Consider the following 20630-nt stretch of genomic DNA (forward strand, 5'->3'; position numbering starts at 1 on the left):
TTAAAACCGGTGTAGTCGACCAACTGAACCGGTCGGTCACACGTTAAAGTGGCCCATAGCAGAAATATAAGCCCGAATAACAACAAGAATAAAAAATAAACCCTCCGGTCACAGGAATGAATCCTACAAAATAAAACTCAGCATTTCTTAAGTGCTCTCAAGAAACCAGAACGACATTTATTTTAGGTTCTCCTCGACGACCACGAGAACAATCACGAACAATAAGTGCACCTCTCAGCAGTATCTGCACTAATACCAGTTAAAGAAATGTTCCGACAGCAGGCGTGAAATGAGAGACGGGGGGGAGGGGGGGGGGCGCCGAGAGACAAGGGGTGGGAGGGGTGGGTGGGGGGCGTCCCGTCCCGTCCCGTCCCGTCCCGTCCCGTCACTCCCCCTCCTCCTTGATGCGCTGCTGTTTGTTGCGGCGGGAGTCCAGGTCGAAGGAGAAGTCGGACCACTCGTCGCGCGGCGGGAAGGAGATGGTCTGACGCAGCGTGAAGCGCACGGCGTCGATGACGCGCTCGCCGCGCGCCTCCGAGGAGCCCATGCTGACGGTGGAGGCCCCGCTGGTGGTGCGCACTATGTGGGGAGGAGGGGAAAAGTCCATGGCCTGCCGGTGCTCCATGATGCCCTTCCAGATGACGTGCTGGAACTCGGCGGGGATCTTCATCCTGGACAGGTCCTATTGGTCATTACACAGGAGGAGCGTTAGTATCGGCGGAGAGGGGAGGTCGGGGGGGGGGGGGGGGGCGCCACTCTTCCTCCCTAACCCATCAAATGACTGGTGTTGGATAGGCAAGGGCTCACCTCCATGTTATAGTTCTCGATCTGGTAGATGTTGGTTAGGCCCTGTGCTGTGAAGTAGTCCAAGCAGCCTGCGCAGCCCAACCGTATAAGGAAGCTGCGGGAGGAAGAGGAGGAAGAGGAAGAGGAGGGTCAGCGATCGACACGTCAACGCGTCACGTGGGACAATTCACCGATCAACACAATGACGTCACGGCTTTCAATAAAGGAAATATGGAGGGAAATCATGTGATGTTTGTGTCGGATGAAGATGTGACTGAATGAAGTAACGTTCTGAGTCTTCTCCTTCAAATGTCCTCTATATCTACAGGATGTCTTTTATATCTACAGGATGTCTTCTGTATCTACAGGATGTCCTCTATATCTACAGGATGTCTTCTATATCTACAGGATGTCTTCTGTATCTACAGGATGTCCTCTATATCTACAGGATGTCCTCTATATCTACAGGATGTCCTCTATATCTACAGGATGTCTTCTATATCTACAGGATGTCTTCTGTATCTACAGGATGTCCTCTGTATCTACAGGATGTCTTCTATATCTACAGGATGTCTTCTGTATCTACAGGATGTCCTCCATATCTATAGGATGTCCTCTATATCTACAGGATGTTTTCTGTATCTACAGGATGTCCTCTATATCTACAGGATGTCTTCTGTATCTACAGGATGTCCTCTATATCTACAGGATGTCTTCTATATCTACAGGATGTCTTCTGTATCTACAGGATGTCCTCTATATCTACAGGATGTCTTTTATATCTACAGGATGTCTTCTGTATCTACAGGATGTCCTCTATATCTACAGGATGTCTTCTATATCTACAGGATGTCTTCTGTATCTACAGGATGTCCTCTATATCTACAGGATGTCCTCTATATCTACAGGATGTCTTCTGTATCTACAGGATGTATTCTATATCTACAGGATGTCTTCTGTATCTACAGGATGTCCTCTGTATCTACAGGATGTCTTCTGTATCTAAAGGATGTCTTCTATATCTACAGGATGTCTTCTGTATCTACAGGATGTCTTCTGTATCTACAGGATGTCCTCTATATCTACAGGATGTCTTCTGTATCTACAGAATGTCTTCCATATCTACAGAATGTCTTCCATATCTACAGGATGTCCTCTATATCTACAGGATGTCTTCTATATCTACAAGATGTCTTCTGTATCTACAGGATGTCTTCTGTATCTACAGAATGTCTTCCATATCTACAGGATGTCTTCTATATCTACAAGATATCTTCTGTATCTACAGGATGTCTTCTATATCTACAGGATGTCTTCTGTATCTACAGGATGTCTTCTATATATACAGGATGTCTTCTATATCTACAAGATGTCTTCTGTATCTACAGGATGTCTTCTATATCTACAGGATGTCTTCTGTATCTACAGGATGTCTTCTATATCTACAGGATGTCTTCTGTATTTACAGGATGTCTTCTATATCTACAGGATGTCTTCTGTATTTACAGGATGTCTTCTATAGCTACAGGATGTCTTCTGTATCTACAGGATGTCTTCTGTATTTACAGGATGTCTTCTATAGCTACAGGATGTCTTCTGTATCTACAGGATGTCTTCTGTATTTACAGGATGTCTTCTATAGCTACAGGATGTCTTCTGTATCTACAGGATGTCTTCTGTATCTTCAGGATGTCTTCCGTATCTACAGGATGTCTTCTGTATCTACAGGATGTCTTCTATATCTACAGGATGTCTTCTATATCTACAGGATGTCCTCTATATCTACAGGATGTCTTCTGTATCTACAGGATGTCTTCTATATCTACAGGATGTCCTCTATATCTACAGGATGTCTTCTATATCTACAGGATGTCCTCTATATCTACAGGATGTCTTCTGTATCTACAGGATGTCTTCTATATCTACAGGATGTTTTCTATATCTACAGGATGTCTTCTGTATCTACAGGATGTCTTCTGTATCTACAGGATGTCTTCTGTATCTACAGGATGTCTTCTATATCTACAGGATGTTTTCTATATCTACAGGATGTCCTCTATATCTACAGGATGTCTTCTGTATCTACAGGATGTCTTCTATATCTACAGGATGTCTTCTGTATCTACAGGATGTCTTCCATATCTACAGGATGTCTTCCATATCTACAGGATGTCTTCTATATCAACAGGATGTATTCTGTATCTACAGGATGTTCTTCCATATCTACAGGATGTCTTCCATATCTACAGGATGTCTTCTATATCTACAGGATGTCTTCTGTATCTACAGGATGTCTTCTATATCTACAGGATGTCTTCTATATCTACAGGATGTCTTCCATTTTACAGGATGTCTTTTGTATCTACAGGATGTCTTCTATATCTACAGGATGTCCTCTATATCTACAGGATGTCTTCTATATCTACAGGATGTCTTCTATATGTACAGGATGTCCTCTATATCTACAGGATGTCTTCTATATCTACAGGATGTCCTCTATATCTACAGGATGTCTTCTAGATCTACAGGATGTCTTCTATATCTACAGGATGTCTTCTGTATCTACAGGATGTCCTCTGTATCTACAGGATGTCTTTTATATCTACAGGATGTCCTCCAGCCGTTAAAATAAACCCACTACTTCCTGTCTAGGTGGAGTCAAACGGATCCTCTCAGAGGACCCCTCCCCCTCCCCCTCCTTTAGGTAACGCTAATGTAAGTCTCTCTCTAGAAACACAGTTTGGTTTGTCCCTTCTGGGCCACCGTACAGAAACATGGCGGACCTCTCTGCAAATACAAACGGCTCATTCTTCTGGCTGCAAATAATGTCATTCGTAGAAATCCCTCGATTTTTTGATGAAGGTGGACGAATCAATCCTAGTAAATAAGTTGATCCAACCCTAATATATTAAGTTGAACCAACATATTATATTAAGTTGAACCAACATATTATATTAAGTTGAACCAACATATTATATTAAGTTGAACCAACATATTATATTAAGTTGAACCAACATATTATATTAAGTTGAACCAACATACTCGCTTAAAGAAAGCAGTTTAATGGCGTTACTACTTTGCATGGTTTTAAGTTTGTAGTTTTTGAGTGTATTTCAGTGCTTCCTTCTCCCCAGTGTTTGCTGAGTCTCTCTCTCGTGTGCTCGTCTGAAGCCTCTCATGTCTGCTGTGTGATGTGTCCACTGTGGTTTGCTGAGGTACCTGGAGATGCTGCTGTCCATTGGGTATGGAGGAGGGGGGGTACAGTGGGAGGAAGGCACCAGGGGGAGCTGAGCCTGCAGGTTGTGAGAGGGGCTCAGTGAACTCATGTCGTTCATGGGGATGTGAGAGCCCATCATGGGAGTCACTGAGGAGACAAGAGGAGCCTTCAGGTACCGCTCGGGGGTTTAGAGAGCACGGAGGTAACGTCAACACAAGGGGGGGCGACATGCAGAGGTTACTCTCAACATGACACATGATGCATCACAACAGGTCCTGCAGAGTCTCAGAGTCTCACAGGGATCACATTCTATAGAGGAGGAGGTGCTCTATGTGTGTGTGTGTGTGTGTGTGTGTGTGTGTGTGTGTGTGGGGGGGTCCTGCCTGCACGGACATGCAGACCTTATGAGGGTAAAATGAGCCCACGAGGGACGGGGGGGGGTGAAGGGGGCGGGGCCTGAGACAGATAGGAAGTGAGAGAGGAAGCAGCACACTTACTGTCAGTCAGACCTCCGCTCATGCTGGAGGGGGTCAGAGAGTTCCTCTGCTGGGGGTTGATCAGCTGACTGACCGAAGGGAGCTTGTTCACCTTCCCGTGAGGAGGAGAGCAGGAGCCGTAGGAGGGCTGGGACTGCATGGAGGTCCTGCAGGGAGGAGAGAGGAGAGAAGAGGTCACACAGCATTAGCATCATAGCATCATCATGTTAAGACAGAGACAGAGGAGGAGAGGAGGAGACAAGAGGAGAGGAGTAGGGACCAGAGAGACAGAGGAGAAATAAGTTCTCCCTCACAGGAGAGAGGAGAAGGAGGAGGAGGAGGAGGAGGAGAGAGGAAGAGCAAAAGGAGGAGGAAGCGCATCAGAGGTCCAGAGTAAGGAGCTGAGGTCCAGAGTAAGGGTCTGAGGTCTAGAATAAGGGTCTGAGGTCTAGAATAAGGGTCTGAGGTCTAGAGTAAGGGTCTGAGGTCCAGAGTAAGGGTCTGAGGTCTAGAGTAAGGGTCTGAGGTCCAGAGTAAGGGTCTGAGGTCTAGAGTAAGGGTCAGAGGTCCAGAGTAAGGGTCTGAGGTCTAGAGTAAGGGTCTGAGGTCCAGAGTAAGGGTGTGAGGTCCAGAGTAAGGGTCTGAGGTCTAGAGTAAGGGTCTGAGGTCCAGAGTAAGGGTCTGAGGTCTAGAGTAAGGGTCTGAGGTCTAGAGAAAGGGTGTGAGGTCTAGAGTAAGGAGCTGAGGTCCAGAGTAAGGGTCTGAGGTCTAGAGTAAGGGTCTGAGGTCCAGAGCTGATGATCTCCTCATCAGGGAGGTGAATAAAGGTGATCAGAGAGAACATGTTCAGAGTCCTGCTCTCAAAACCAGGTCCATGAACAGGTTCCTGTTCAATATGTCACAAACTGATCATTAACTCAAATTAATCCATAAACATAAATTATGAAGTCTCTACGCTCTCTGACACCAACGAAGAAGAGACAGTCCATGGTCAGGAATGGAGCTGAGAAGAACAGGAGTTGAGTTGATAAAGAGGAGACAGAGAGGAGGTCCATGGGACTTGGAGGAGAGGAGGCGAGAGGAGAAGAGAGGAGGAGGACAGAGGAGCACAAGAGAGAAGGAGGAGGAGCGGCAGAGGAACCAGAAAGACAAAGGAGAAATAAGTGCTCAGTCACAAGACAGAGGAGATGAGAGGAGGAAGTGGAGGAAAGAGGAGGAAGTGGAGGAGGAGGAGGTGGAGGACCTGATAGAGGATCAGAACAGTAGTTGAACCAGAGATGAAGACTGAGTGATGAAGACTCAGAGATGTTGTAACTGTGTTCCTATGAGCCGATAATAATCTGTGTTGTAGTTCCTGACTGATCCAGGAAGAGGCGCTGTAACGCTGAAGACCAGGATCAGACTCCAGTGAGACTTCATGTTCTCAATGATTCCGAGTTTCTTCTAAAACATTTACTTTACTACGTCTGTAGATCTGAATTCACCGAAAGTTACCGTTACATAATGCCTCATTTGCATATTTAAACATTACATATTAGTTATGTTTTATCTCCTGAATCTAAAGTGAACAAACCAACTAAAAGCTGATCACATGACTGAATGACATGTGATTAATGTCGGTACTTGATGGTGTGACGGTTTCACAGAATGAAGAACCAGTACAGGAGGCGGTCTGTCTCTTAATGGGAAACGTGAACATAACAATAATTATCATCACAGCAGCTAACTATCACTTACACAAGTGGGCGTTTTAATTAGACCGGGATGAGGAGCGGACTTTGTTTTCTGTTGTTGTGCAAAAAAATCTGGCAGAGCACCCGAAGGCGTCACCGTCTTCTCCTCAACGAAGAAAACACACAACTCAAAGTCAGCCGGGAGGAAACCAGAACCAAGGAACCTCCTGCATTCTCTCTAGTGTCCACCAGGGGGCGACTCCTCTGGTTGTATAGAAGTCTAGTCTAAAATGACTCTACTTCTCTCTTGATTTATTCCCTCAGTAAACATTGTAAACATGAGTTTATGGTCTCAATCTCTAGTTTACAGTCTTCTTCAACACAGCATGATGTTCATTTAGTACATTATGCTCCATTTAGAGTCAAACACACCATAAAGCAGGGGATAATTTAGGGGCGGGGCTACACAGTGATTGACAGGTCTCTACCAGAGACGTATACGGCGTCTCTACGTCACTCCTCCTCAGTCCAGATGTGGTCACTTCCTGTTCACTGGTTGCAAAAAAAACCAAGATGGCGACGGACAAATTGCCAAACTCAAGGCTTCAATACGTCCACAAACCAACGAGAGACGTCAACACGACTACGTCCACTTCTATAAAGTCTGAGGAGGACCTGGAGACAGAGACCTTGAGGTGTCCCTAATAGAGACGATGAAGATGAACCATACTCACTGCTTCTGAAGCAGGTTCTGCTGCTGCTGCCGGTACGACTCGATGGTGTGCTGAGGCAGGAACTGCATGAGCTCCAGAGACTCTTTGATCTTCACCAGAATCTCATAGATCTCCCGTCCTTTGATCTGGAGGAGGAGACGGAGACCGGTCAGCGAGCGGCTCGGACGCTCCACGTTTGATGAATGTTTAAAAGACAGAGGGGACACTCACCGGCAGACAGAAGACCTCCTCGTCCGTGGACCGTCTCTTCTTGATGGTGGACATCTGGATGCCGTGAGACACCTGACGGAAAGCTGAGAGGAGGAGAGAGAGGAGAGTGAGGACGGCTGGTCATGTGATCAATCTGAGCCAGAGCAGGAGGACCAACACCATTACCACCATAACCAACACCACCAACACCACCTACACAACCAACACCACCACCAAAGCCATTATCACCACCAACATAACCACCATCATTACCACCACCACCAACACCACTATCACCACCACCACCACCACCACAACACACAGTGACCTCGTACCATCGCTGCTCTTTGTGCCGTCCGTCACATGCTGCTTTCGGATGCTGTCCTCGTCCGCCTTCCGGTCTCGACCCGGGCAGGCACAGATCCTGGCCTCGAAGCACCGTCGGCCGAGGACCTGTCCACTGTAGGGAGAAGACGGGGAGGGGGGGCAGACAGTAGGTAAGACACAACCCGGTGACGGCAAAACGACTGGAGGACGAGGACGAGGACGAGGCGTCTCTTACTCTCTGGTTTCCAGGGTGACGATGATGAGGATGGGCCGCCGGTTCATCCCCCCCACACAGCTGGAGTTGCACATGAAGTTGTACAAGATTGTGGTGAATTCTGTCCCGACCTGAGAGACGAGGACACGGACGGTGAGACGCGTCAGCAAAGAGACAAACACCTGAATTTAAAGGCTTTGAATAACTATTTCAAACCACTAAATCATTTCAGGTGAAATGTACTTTGTGTGTATTACAAACAACACACTTATTTAAGTTGGGCTAACTAATCAGAACATGTTACTTGTGTAACTTAAGAGCTTCAAACATCCTTTAGTTCACATGAACCTTCCTGAAGCTGTGATTGGCTGAGAGGATGAAACCGTGTGGCCCCGCCCTCTAAAAGACGATTTAAAGTGACACTGCCGATAAAACGTAAAAGAGGTTTTACGATCGTTATCTCGTAATGAGATGCAGTCCGTCCACAGGACTCACCTGAGGCGGTTCATAGGGAACCAGGACGCTCTGTCTCCCGGTGATGGTGTCCTCCACATACTGGGCGTGGTTGTTTCCCTCCACGCGGATCAGGTGACTGGGAGGAGCGATCTGACCTGGAAGCAGCGACCCGGTGTCAATAAAAGCTACGATTCCCCCCCGAAGAGAGAAGCCTGAATGACACCCAATCTAGAACTGACCGTCGTTGAACTCGCGGCTGAGCTCGTGGTTCGGGCAGCGCTTCACCACCTCGGTGACGTGCTCGGCCTTCTTGTAGACCGGCATGGCTCTGATGACGGCGCCCTGCGGCGGGTTGGTCAGCACTTTGATCTGGATCGGACACGTCTTGGCGATCTGACAGTACAGCTTCTTCAGGTCCGTGGAGTACTGGAGGAGGACAGGAGAGCAGAAAAGAAGTGTTTGAATGAAAAGCAGGAGCAAATATCTTCATGAACGTTTGTGAACAGCTGTTGCCTGAAACGCTGCACTTCTGGTTTCTCCCCCGGAGCTCAGGACTGTGATTAGGACCTCCTTAAAGACGGTTCAGCCTCTGGGACTTCCTTTGAGAGCCATAAAGTGGACCCTCCAGCTGCAATTAAAAACCCGGGCCTGGCTTTCATCTCCCTGCTGCCTCTCATCACAGAGAACCGAAGGATCCATCGACCATCTACAGCTCACTTCATTCTGTCATTTACAGCAGTCAGACCAGAGCAGACCTTCTGATGGAGGACGAGGAGCACGAATCCGGTTCAGTTTGGTTCTGATCACATCTAACCTCAGGACTCCTGTTCATAGATTCAGTCTATATTCATAAAATGCTCTGATCAACGATGAAGAAGAGTAGAAATACACCAAACCCCTCTGAGAAAAAGACTTTACAGGTTTATCCTCCATAACTCGTCTTCTTTCAGACTCGAGGAGATCAAACGTTATTTTACTTCTTCGTTTGTTTACGTCTGTAGATTTCTACCATTACATAACGCCTCATTTGCATATTGAAACACAACGTTTCAGTAAACTTGTAATCCAATAAGCCCTGGTGTTGATGTGAGTGATGAAGTGGTGAAGTTTCATGCTGATATCTATCAGTTCATGTTTGACTCTATTCACCTGTAGAGTCTCTTTAAAGGACCTTTTCTCTACATGGAGTTTTTCTCACACTCTGATCCATAAATCTCCTCTTCAGTAGTTCTGACATCCACCAAACTTCACACCTTCATTCCTCTCTGTGCTCTGAAGCGTTCTACTGACGGGTTTGTTCACACACCATTCACCCACTCATCTATACATGTATTAATAACAACATGTTCTGATTTATGGAGTGAAACAAAGAGATATGAAGTTAAAAAGCTTTGACTTTGTCACCTGACTTTATCCAACGCTCACATTTATGTTCTGGATGTAAATGATCACATATTTAATACGAGATATTTAAACATAAAACGACCACAAATAGCAGCTATGAGTGATCGTTCATTCATTCATTCATTCATTACTGTTGAGGTTAAACTCTGTGGTTTGATCTTCAGTGTTTTATGTTCTTTGTCTGTTAAGAACTGTTTAAATGAATGAAAGGATTAATGTTATTTAAGGTCCTAACATGTGCATTAATGCATGAAGATACTTCTTCTTCTTCTTCTTCTTCTTCTCTTTTTCTTCTCTTCTTCTTCTCTTCTTCTTCTTCTTCTTCTTCTCCTCTTCTTCTTCTTCTTCTTCTTCTTCTTCTTCTTCTTCTTCTCCTCTTCTTCTTCTTCTTCTTCTTCTTCTTCTTCTTCTTTGAAATCAAAGCAGCTTCCAAATAGAAAAGAAAAGCCTAAGATGGATGGTTGGAGCTGCTCCTAACCTGATACCCCCGTACGCCTCCGTCACTCAGCTAAATGAGGTGGAGACGAGGAGGAGGAGGAGGAGGAGGAGGAGGAGGAGGAAGACGCTCAGTAACAGGCTGCTTTAAGGCAGAAACAGAATCAGAGATCTAATCAGAGAAGAGAGGTTTGTTTAGATCATAATCCTACTGTCTCACACACACACACACACACACACACACACAGCTCCCTCCCAGCCCTCGGGGTACAAACTTTGAACACACACACACACACACACACACACACACTCACACACACACACACACACACACACACACACTCAGCTATGTGCTGCTGGAGGACAGCGGGTTGACTGATGGGATTCAGTGGCTCACACAGGGCGCGGTGCGTTCAGGTGTTAACATGTAATTATGAGCCTTTCATTGGTCACAATGTGAACTGCAAACACTCGGCAGCACAATACAGAGCCGCTCCATCACACTAACGTCTGAAAGGAAAGAAGAAAACGCTGCAGGAAACACACACACACACACACACACACACACACACACACACACACACACACACACACACACACACACACACAGAATCAGCGCTTTGCTCATGAGCAGCGAGGCAGAGACGAATCCTGCTGCAGGACGTCCTCTTATTAATCTCATGCTCGCTGACTGTGATATGTGTGTGTGTGTGTGTGTGTGTGTGTGTGTGTGTGCGTGTGTGTGTGTGTGCAGTAACTTTCTAACACACACACTTCCCGTGGCTGCAGGTCGGGGCAGGCCCTGCGCTGTGGCTGACAGGCGCTGCGGGCGCATGCTCCAGTCAAGTCCTGACAAACACGGAGGGCCTTAAACAAGCGCCGTTTGGCGCCTCTGGTCTTGTCCTCTTCATTCCTGACGTGTCCCGTCACGCCCGGAGCTTCTCCCTCATCTGTCTCACTCGGCGCGTTGCTTCACTGTGAGGACGTGAGACACCTGCCTCTGGTGAAATGTGGACGTCTTTCAGAGGAACGCGACCTTTTCCTGCTCAGACCTTGTGAGCGGTGACACCTGAACACTGACGGCTGATGAGACCACAGAGAGTCAAGCTGCAGGTTTAACCCTCTGAACCCCAACTCTCTGGGACTTCAAAATAAAAGTCCTTCATCTCTAGAACAGAACCATCATGACTAGAAGTAGAACTAGAACAACGGTCATGATGACATCACTCATGAAGAAGAAGAAAATGGTCGACAAGTGTTACAATGTTGGAAAAAAATGAGGCTCTATATGTTATAAATATGAATCTATGGACATGTTTCAGCCTCTCATCTCTCCTCTCTCCTCTCCTGTCTCCTCTCTCCTCTCCTCTCCTCTTTCCTCTCCTCTCTTCCTCTCTTCCTCTCTCCTCTCTCTGTTTTTGATGAAATATCAATATTCGGTTACTTTTTCTGACACATGATGTGTTCAAGGACCGTCTCGTTCAGATGAACGGTGTAGTTCTGGAGATTGTGTTACGTTGACTTCAACACTACAGACACGTTCTTCTTCTGCAGAATCACGATGCTCTTATTGACTTCGCCGTACATCAACGTGTACCAAGTCCACTTTGTTTCCACCGACAATCAAACAAACTGTAAGACCTGGACCCTGTAGACCTGATCCCAGGGGATCAGTGCAGCGCCACCTGATGTCCACACTGAGAATCACAGCCGGTCATTCCAACTTTAACTCTCGTCACATCGACCAATCGAACCTCCAGAAAGACCTGAACTCAAAAGCCGACTTGCTTCATAAAAGTCTGAATGTGTAATAAGTGGACGTCTAGAACCTGCTCAGAGCTCAGCTCTTTTCTTCTCTATTTACACAACTGAGCGCGTCGAGGTGAATCACTGCTGCAGCGCTCAGATCAGAGGACGATGATGAAGAGCTCCCTCATAAAACAGAAAGAAGAAATTCCCCTCTGCAGCTCTCAGGGCCTCGTCTCCTGTGAAGGGCGAGTCCAGACAAGCGTCCTGACACAAACAAGTCTCGGCCCCATCCCGTGAGGCGTGGGACGGGCCCGCAGATGTTCCAGAGACAAGCTGCGTCTTGCTGCCTTTCGCTGGAACACTCTTCTCTTTGAGCACTGCCAGGGCCCTCCTTCCTCCTCCTCCTCCTCCTCCTCCTCCTTCTCCTCCTGCGGCGCAATGTGAGATGCAACCATGAAGAAGCTTAAGTCTCTGAAAAAGACAGAGCCCACTCTCAGAGCACCGGGTTCAGCAGAGAGCCACACGCTATTTACACAAGTATTATCTGCAGGCCCTCCATCCATTACTGTAATCCCTGCAGCTCTGACATTCTTCTGAACACACACACACACACACACACACACACACACACACACACACACACACACAACTTAGACGGACAATAGTTGCATCAGTGGACCAACAACGGCTGCAAAGACCACGTTCAGAAGGAGTTCATGGAGACAGAAGGAGTGCCAGCGAGGAAATCGTTTGGTAGCAGTGTTCTGGGAAATGTTGACGTGTGTGTGTGTGTGTGTGTGTGTGTGTGTGTGTGTGTGTGTGTGCGCGTGTGTGTGTGTGTGTGTGTGTGTGTGTGTGCGCGTGTGTGTGTGTGTGTGTGTGTGTGTGTGTGTGTGTCACACTCGTCCCAGACAGGAAGAGGTTAAGGTGTGGGTTGAGGATTAGGTGTGTCTTCATGAGCAACAGTCATCAGAAAGAACAACAGTCCACTAAGTCCTGAGGAGGATCCTGCAGGTCTTTAAAAGATCTGTGCACAGAGAAACATCAGACCACCAGTCCACCAGACCACCAGACTACCAGACCGCCAGTCCACCAGACCACCAGTCCACCAGACCACCAGACCATCAGACCACCAGGTCGTCAGTCCAGCAGCAACCAAAGACCAGAACACTTTATTTTTAGTGGACTTGCATAATATATAATATATCCAGATCATAAAAAATAAGAATATATAATATATAATGTGACAGGAGAGAAAAAGAACTATGAGACTACATTTGATAAAATATATATATATTACTTTTTTTATTTTTGTTTTACTATTTTCTACTTCTAATCATGCAGGATTATTTCCTCCGTTTAAATGAGTTCATATTGTCATAAACGTTTGACACATGCAGGTTCATTAACACTGATTTTCATGTTTTTATGTTTTTTTAGCTCTTCTTTTTTATTTATTCAAAGTTTCCACTGGAACAATAAAACAGAATTCATTTTGATTTTTTCCTTGAATGTGAAGTCTGTTACTTCAACTAATAGATCCATCAAACTTCCCCAGTTGATTACTGACATTAAGACAACTAGTTTGAACTATTTCAAGTTGTCTGAATGTTATGTTTAAATATGCAAATCATCAAACCCTCCACTGGTCTCCATGTGGAGTCAGACCCATCTAACCAGTCTTGCATCATGTGTTGTGATGAGCGGTGTTTGTCGGGGCGTGCCGCTCACCAACCTCCTCACAGTTACACTTCACACAAACACTTTTGTTTTTGGACGGTGAAAATGAGAGGGATGAGTGAGGCAGTGTGGGAAATGAGTAAATGCCACGATCCCACAGTAGGCGTGTCCCGAAGGAATCCACTGAGACGGTCCATCACGCCCTGACTTTACTTTACTTTACTTTACTTTACTATACTTTACTTTACTATACTTCACTTCTTTACTTTACCTAACTTTACTTCACTTCACTTCTTTACTTTACTTTACTTCACTTCTTTACTTTACTTTACTTTACTTCACTTCTTTACTTTACTTTACTTTACTTCACTTCTTTACTTCACTTTACTTCACTTCTTTATTTTACTTTACTTCACTTAATTTTACATTGCTTTACTTTACTTCACTTCACTTTACTTTACTTTACTTTGCTTTACTTTATTTTACTTCACTTTACTTCACTTTACTTCACTTTACTTTACTTTACTTCACTTCACTTCACCTCACTTTACTGTACTTTACATTACTTCTTTACTTCACTTTATTTCACTTTACTTCTTTACGTGTCCCGAAGGAATCCGCTGAGACGGTCCATCACACCCTGACTTTACTTTACTTTACTTTACTTTGCTATACTTTACTTTACTATACTTCACTTCTTTACTTTACTTCACTTTACTTCACTTTACTTCACTTTACTTTACTTCACTTTACTTCACTTTACTTCACTTCACTTCTTTACTTCACTTCTTTACTTCACTTTACTTCACTTCTTTATTTTACTTTACTTCACTTCATTTTACATTGCTTTACTTTACTTCACTTCACTTTATTTTACTTTACTTTACTTTGCTTTACTTCACTTTACTTTACTTCACTTCACTTCACCTCACTTTACTGTACTTTACATTACTTCTTTACTTCACTTTATTTCACTTTACTTCTTTACGTGTCCCGAAGGAATCCGCTGAGACGGTCCATCACGCCCTGACTTTACTTTACTTTACTTTGCTATACTTTACTATACTTCACTTCTTTACTTTACTTCACTTTACTTCACTTTACTTTACTTCACTTTACTTCACTTTACTTTACTTCACTTCTTTACTTCACTTCTTTACTTTACTTCACTTTACTTTACTTCACTTCTTTACTTCACTTTACTTCACTTCTTTATTTTACTTTACTTCACTTCTTTACTTTACTTCATTTCACTTTACTTCACTTCACTTTACATCGCTTTACTTTACTTCACTTCACTTTACTTTACTTTACTTTGCTTTACTTTATTTTACTTCACTTCACTTCACTTCACTTCACTATACTTCACTTCTTCACTTTACCTTACTTTACTTCACTTCACTTCACTTCACTATACTTCACTTCTTCACTTTACCTTACTTTACTTCACTTCACTTCTTTACTTTACTTCTTTACTTCACTTTACTTCAATTTACTTCACTTCACTTCTTTACTTTACTTCTTTACTTTACTTCACTTCACTTCACTTCTTTATTTTACTTTACTTCACTTATTTACTTTACTTCACTTTACTTTACTTTACTTCACTTTACTTTACTTTACTTCACATCACTTTACTTAATTTCACTTCACTTCACTTTACATTACTTTACTTCACTTTACATTACTTTACTTTACCTCATTTTACTTTACTTTAATTCACTTTACTTCTTCACTTTACTTTTCTTCACCTCACTTGGGGAGGAGGAGGAAGAGGAGGAGGAGGAGGAGGAGGAGGAGAAGCCGGTTAACGGAGCGTTACAAGGTGACGTCAGCCGCTTCACCGCTTCTCCTCCGTCATCAACAGATCTCAGACGAGATCACCAGGAGAGATTTTAACATCCGTCAACACTCTGACCTCCTCCATCACATGACCAACATTTTAAAGTCACTAAACAAACATGATGACGAAGAAGAAGAAGAAGAAGAGGAAGAAGAAGAAGAAGAAGAAGAAGAAGAAGAAGAAGAAGAAGAAGAAGAAGAAGAAGAAGAGTCATTTACACAAAGACACCAACGAAAATGTCCAACTGGAGAGACAAGAAGATTTTTGGGGCCGACAGCGAATCATCAGACAAGTTAAAGAAACAACAAGCGACTCTGTTCAGGACCAGATTATGAAATGATCTTCATCATGTCCTGATCACCCTCCTCTCACCTGAGTGTGTTACATCTGGACAAAGTCCAGAGTCCACCTGAGAAGACGTCTCTCAGGGGACAGCAGTGAGATCATGTGTCCTTATCTGAAGCGGCACGTCTCAGGTGACGTTCCTCGCTGCCTTTACTTTATTTTACTTCATTTTACTTTACTTTACGTTACTTCACCTCATTTTACGTTACTTCACAGAGTCCACTTGAGAAGACGTCTCTTAGGGACAGCGGTGAGTTCAAGATAATCTTCACTAATGAACTTCACTTTGATGATGTTTGAAGTGTAAAGTAAAAAGCTAACATGAGTCTATAAAGGAACTCCACCACGGTCACGTGACTTCATGTTAGTCTATAGAGGAACTCCACCACGGTCACATGACTTCATGTTAGTCTATAGAGGAACTCCACCACGGTCACATGACTTCATGTTAGTCTATAGAGGAACTCCACCACGGTCACGTGACTTCATGTTAGTCTATAGAGGAACTCCACCACGGTCACGTGACTTCATGTTAGTCTATAGAGGAACTCCACCACGGTCACATGACTTCATGTTAGTCTATAGAGGAACTCCACCACGGTCACGTGACTTCATGTTAGTCTATAGAGGAACTCCACCACGGTCACGTGACTTCATGTTAGTCTATAGAGGAACTCCACCACGGTCACATGACTTCATGTTAGTCTATAAAGGAACTCCACCACGGTCACATGACTTCATGTTAGTCTATAAAGAAACTCCACCACGGTCACGTGACTTCATGTTAGTCTATAGAGGAACTCCACCACGGTCACATGACTTCATGTTAGTCTATAAAGAAACTCCACCACGGTCACGTGACTTCATGTTAGTCTATAGAGGAACTCCACCACGGTCACATGACTTCATGTTAGTCTATAAAGGAACTCCACCACGGTCACATGACTTCATGTTAGTCTATAAAGAAACTCCACCACGGTCACGTGACTTCACGTTAGTCTATAGAGGAACTCCACCACGATAAATGCTCGTCCGAAACGTAATACCAAGTCGGAAGTCGTAAACAAACATGACGTCACAGAAACACGCTCTCACGGTGAATTGCTGTATGTTTCGTTTGTGCTAAAAACAATGTTGTAACTTTTGTTGGTGTTTTCATAGTTGGTTAACATTTAAAAATCTTTAAACAAATGTAAAGCTGGTTACTCAGTTACTGTTTCTGTTGGTTAATGGTTGTCGATCGTCTGTAGAAGCTCAGAGATTTGTCATAGAAACATCAGGCCACGTTTTCCTGCTTGTAAGTGAACGAAGCATCAACTAAACACCTGATTTCCGACATCTGAACCAGAAACACACTGACTTCAAACAGGAAGTGCAATAGAGTCACGCCTGGTTTCAAGGACTCAAAGGTTTTCTTACCGTCCAGGTGGCGGACTTTGCCGTGCTGGACTGCTGGAAGGACACGTCGAAGGCGTGCGTCCCGGCGTAGTCGGTGTTGGACGGGATGGCCGGCGATGGGGAGAGGGCGTCGAAGGTGGAGCTGGGCTGGGCGTAGGGCGACGGGGCGGTCACGTTCTGGGCGTGGTCGTTGTTGTACGGGCTGGTGGACGTGGAGCCGCCGTTCTGGATGCTCTGGTCCATGCTGTTCAGGAGCCCCAGGTTGGTGTACTGAGACTGGAGAAGACGAGAAGGAGGGACGGAGAATTATTTAAAGTGAAACACTTTGATCTTTATCCTAAAAACACTGTGATACACGGAACTGGATAACTGCTGTGCAGTTCTCTTTGTGTACATATTTGTCCCTACCAAATACACATGGAATAAAAAAACACAACAAGGTTTCATGAAAAGATGAATGTTGAAGGTTTTTTAGTTCGAGGCCAAAAGAACAACAAAGTCTTTCCTGGTGTTGCGTTCAAGGTCCAACAAGGCTTTGGATTACAAGTGTCTAGAATAGTTGAGTTTTGTTTTTTTCACCACAATACAGCTGGTAAATCACCACACAATACCATAAAGATTTGATGTGAAATAAAGAATTAAAAGATTCATCTTCAACTTTTTCAGTTTGACCAAAAGAACTCATGATTTCCTCTCACACCTCTTGAGACCAGAAGTAAAAAGAAAACAGAGTGACGTCTGTCTTGGTGTTGTGTCTCCAGACCTCCTGCTCACTTCTAGACCACCACAGCAGTCTGCTGCTCTACCAGCTGGCTGCTGGTGCTGCTGGTTTCAGTGGCAGACGATGGTGGAAGATTCATTTTAACCTTTTTATTCTTATTGTAAATTATGTCTTATAGTTTTGCACCAATCACCAAACCAGATTATATCTTTACACACCAGTATATATATATATATATATATATATATATATACTTTTATATTATTTATTTATTTATTTATTCTGTCAGTGTGAATGAAAAGAAGGAAAGTAGAACCAGAGCGTTTCCTGTTTGACGGTATTTTCCCGTATATGTAAGGAGTCAGCCCCCCCCCCCCCCCCCTACACACTACCTGATGGAGGTGACAGGCACCAATTATCAATGTAAAGTTATCACGATAAAGACAGACAGCAGCATTAAAGCCTCTGGAGGTCTGAATGAAAGAGGAGAGCACCTGAACTCATCACGTCATGTTTAATTGAGTGGAAGTGGGATTTATCAGCTTTCTCTTCGTCTCCTTTCATCAGATCTGATTCCACTTTAGCTGCTTTTAAGAGAGGCGACGGTGTGTTTAGGAACACGCCGTAAATCAGACTGTTTGAGTTCTATCATTTTAAAGTCCCTAAAATGAACGAAGCGAGTCTGAAGATGAAATCTTATTTAAAGGTGAGCTCTCTGATGAATGAATGAATTGTTATTCATAAATATCCTCAGGTCTCCTGATCAGAACCACACAGTCCTGATAGAACTCCAACACTGAACCTGGACCATGTTGTTGTAGGGGATCACATAGACCCCGTTGTTGATGGGGGTCACATAGACCACGTTGTTGATGGGGGTCACATAGACCCCATTGTTGATGGGGGTCACATAGACCACGTTGTTGGGGGTCACACAGCCTCTCTGGTGAATCCTGAGAGTCCTGGAGGGTCTCTGGAGCTCCGTGTTTGGCCTCCACAGAGGAGCACCATGGGGACTGATGAGTGACAACAGGGTCGGGGGTGTAGGTGGGTCTGGGTGGGTCTAGGTGGGGGTCTATCTACACCTTTATCCCTGCCGGGGAGGGCAGCGGAGGTGATTGTATCTACATCAACACGCCATTAAAGCAATTAGGATCCAGGACTAAACAGCAGCGGCTCCCAGGAGACTGGAGGGGGGGGGAACCCGACACCACTTAAAGACCCCCACCCCCCAACAACTTAAAAGACAGAGACCTGACACACCTGCTATCTGCAACCTGCAATCTATCAGCGCTCGGCTTCAGACGTCACTCGGTAAAAAACAAGACGCCGAGGAAGAAAAAGTAAAGAAAATCACATGAAAATACCGTAAAACGTCACGGAGACAAATTACAAAGTTAAATTAAAATGATGCAAAATAAAATGTCCAAAATCACAGAAGTTCAATGGTGCTGAAAAAACACAAGCGGAGTTCTTTTTATCGTGGAAATGAAACCTCTGATTAGATTCTACTTTGTGCAGATTAATGCATTATTATTATTATTATTATTATTATTATTATTATTATTATTATTATTATTATTATTATTATTATTATCTTCACTATTTATAGTTTATTCTGTGAAAGAACAGAAGAACATTAAACGTTAAGTCTCAGAGATCCTTCTCTGACGTCTTCATCAATGAATCATTAAATCACATCATTATTAATCTTAATTGTTAAAATAAACATTTTGATACTTTTCATTATTTAGATTTTTTCCACGAAAGGAACAAAATCAGAACCGCAGAAAAAATCAAAACCGTCCGAAGTCGAAGATCAACAATCAGGAACAAATAAATCAGATCCACTGACTCGGATCCAGAGGGACGCTCTGGATCCAGGTTCTCCAGGTTCTCCAGGTTCTACAGGTTCCCGTAAACACAAATCTTTCTACTTAATTTAAACACTTTCTTCTCCTCAATCAGCACCAGAGACCTGCTTTACCCCCGAATCGTTTCCAGAGTTAAAACAGAAGCAGAATCAAAATCCGAGGCCTCTATCTGAGGTGAGACGCGGGCCCGTGGTGGGTGGGGGGGCCTTCTGGGTCCTGGTCTTACCTCACTGTAGGACGTGGTGGTGGGCCCGGTCTCCAGGTACAACATGTTGGCGCTGAGGTTGAGCAGAGCTGCTGCTGTTTGCTCCACTGGCTCCAGGATTCCACAGATCTCTTCCTCTCACTGTGATGGATCGACGTGGTCTACGGTCTACGACGTGGTCTACGGATGCAGGAGAGGACTAGCAGGAGCTTCTATAGGAATCTATGGGGAGGACATATATACCTGGAGGAAAGGGGGAGGGGTCTAAGGAGCTGTACCTGAGTCCACACCCTTCTGCAGGAGAAGAGACAGAGAAGACACAGGCCTCCTCCTCCTCCTCCTCCTCCTCCTCCTCCTTTCACTCGGCTTGAATTTATTTTGTTTTCTTTCTTTTTACTGCACAAAGTACGACGATCCGGATGCAACGACTGAAATACTGCAGCTGATCTTCATGTTGCAGCGCTGACCTCTCACCATGTGACCTCATGTTTAGACGTGTGATCAGATGAAGCATGAACATCAGATGTATTAACCCCAGAGAGAGGAACACAGCCATGAGGACGCTGTAGGCTAGCTGCTAGTTAGCATGAGAATGCTAATGCCCCCCCCTTGTATCTACCAGAGATGAATGATGTCGTTCTGTTGTGGATACATGATGTTTAGAGAGTGTGATTCAGAGAACAGCTGACATGTTGTTGTCCATGGACACGTCTTCATGTGTGTTAAAGTGAAAGTAGATGTTCTTCATGGAGGAACCTGAACGCACCACGAGCCCCAAACACACAATGATGTGACCACACCCTGTGAGGCCCTGAAGGGTCAGATGATCAACACTTTAAACTTTAAAGAGGCTCCTGAGGAGCAGTGATTAGTTCATTATGTTAAAACTGTCTGTCCGTCTGTC

General features: G+C 44.5%; 1 protein-coding gene across 2 annotated transcripts; it reads right to left on the reverse strand.

The window, feature by feature from the left end:
• Positions 1–354: 354 nt before the first annotated feature.
• On the reverse strand, positions 355–19920 carry tp63 (tumor protein p63). 2 transcript variants are annotated; one of them, XM_068725405.1, is made up of 12 exons: positions 19748–19920; positions 16948–17202; positions 8312–8498; positions 8112–8227; positions 7638–7747; positions 7411–7535; positions 7097–7179; positions 6887–7011; positions 4501–4646; positions 4006–4150; positions 808–901; positions 355–682 (listed from the first exon to the last, which is right to left on the reverse strand). In XM_068725405.1, exons 1-12 carry the CDS (start codon positions 19790–19792, stop codon positions 386–388), a joined length of 1728 nt encoding a protein of 575 aa, XP_068581506.1. In that variant the 5' UTR covers positions 19793–19920; the 3' UTR covers positions 355–385. The 2 variants fall into 2 exon arrangements, with proteins under 2 accessions (XP_068581506.1, XP_068581507.1); XM_068725406.1 differs by lacking the exon at positions 4006–4150 and having other exon boundaries at positions 594–682.
• Between the last annotated feature and the right edge of the window lie 710 nt (positions 19921–20630).

Source organism: Cebidichthys violaceus, unplaced genomic scaffold (genome assembly GCF_023349555.1).
Source record: "Cebidichthys violaceus isolate CVI_PGR_0920_01 unplaced genomic scaffold, fCebVio1.0.p SCAF_35, whole genome shotgun sequence".
NCBI lineage: Eukaryota > Metazoa > Chordata > Actinopteri > Perciformes > Stichaeidae > Cebidichthys > Cebidichthys violaceus.

Excerpts from the sequence above, each read along its gene's own strand:
- tp63 (XM_068725405.1), bottom strand. The coding sequence starts at position 19,792 with ATGTTGTACCTGGAGACCGGGCCCACCACCACGTCCTACAGTGAG. Across the intron at positions 8,228-8,311 it reads CAGCCGCGAGTTCAACGACG|GTCAGATCGCTCCTCCCAGT; the intron begins GTCAGTTCTAGA and ends CGCTGCTTCCAG. Across the intron at positions 4,151-4,500 it reads GAGCGGAGGTCTGACTGACA|TGACTCCCATGATGGGCTCT; the intron begins GTAAGTGTGCTG and ends TTGTCTCCTCAG.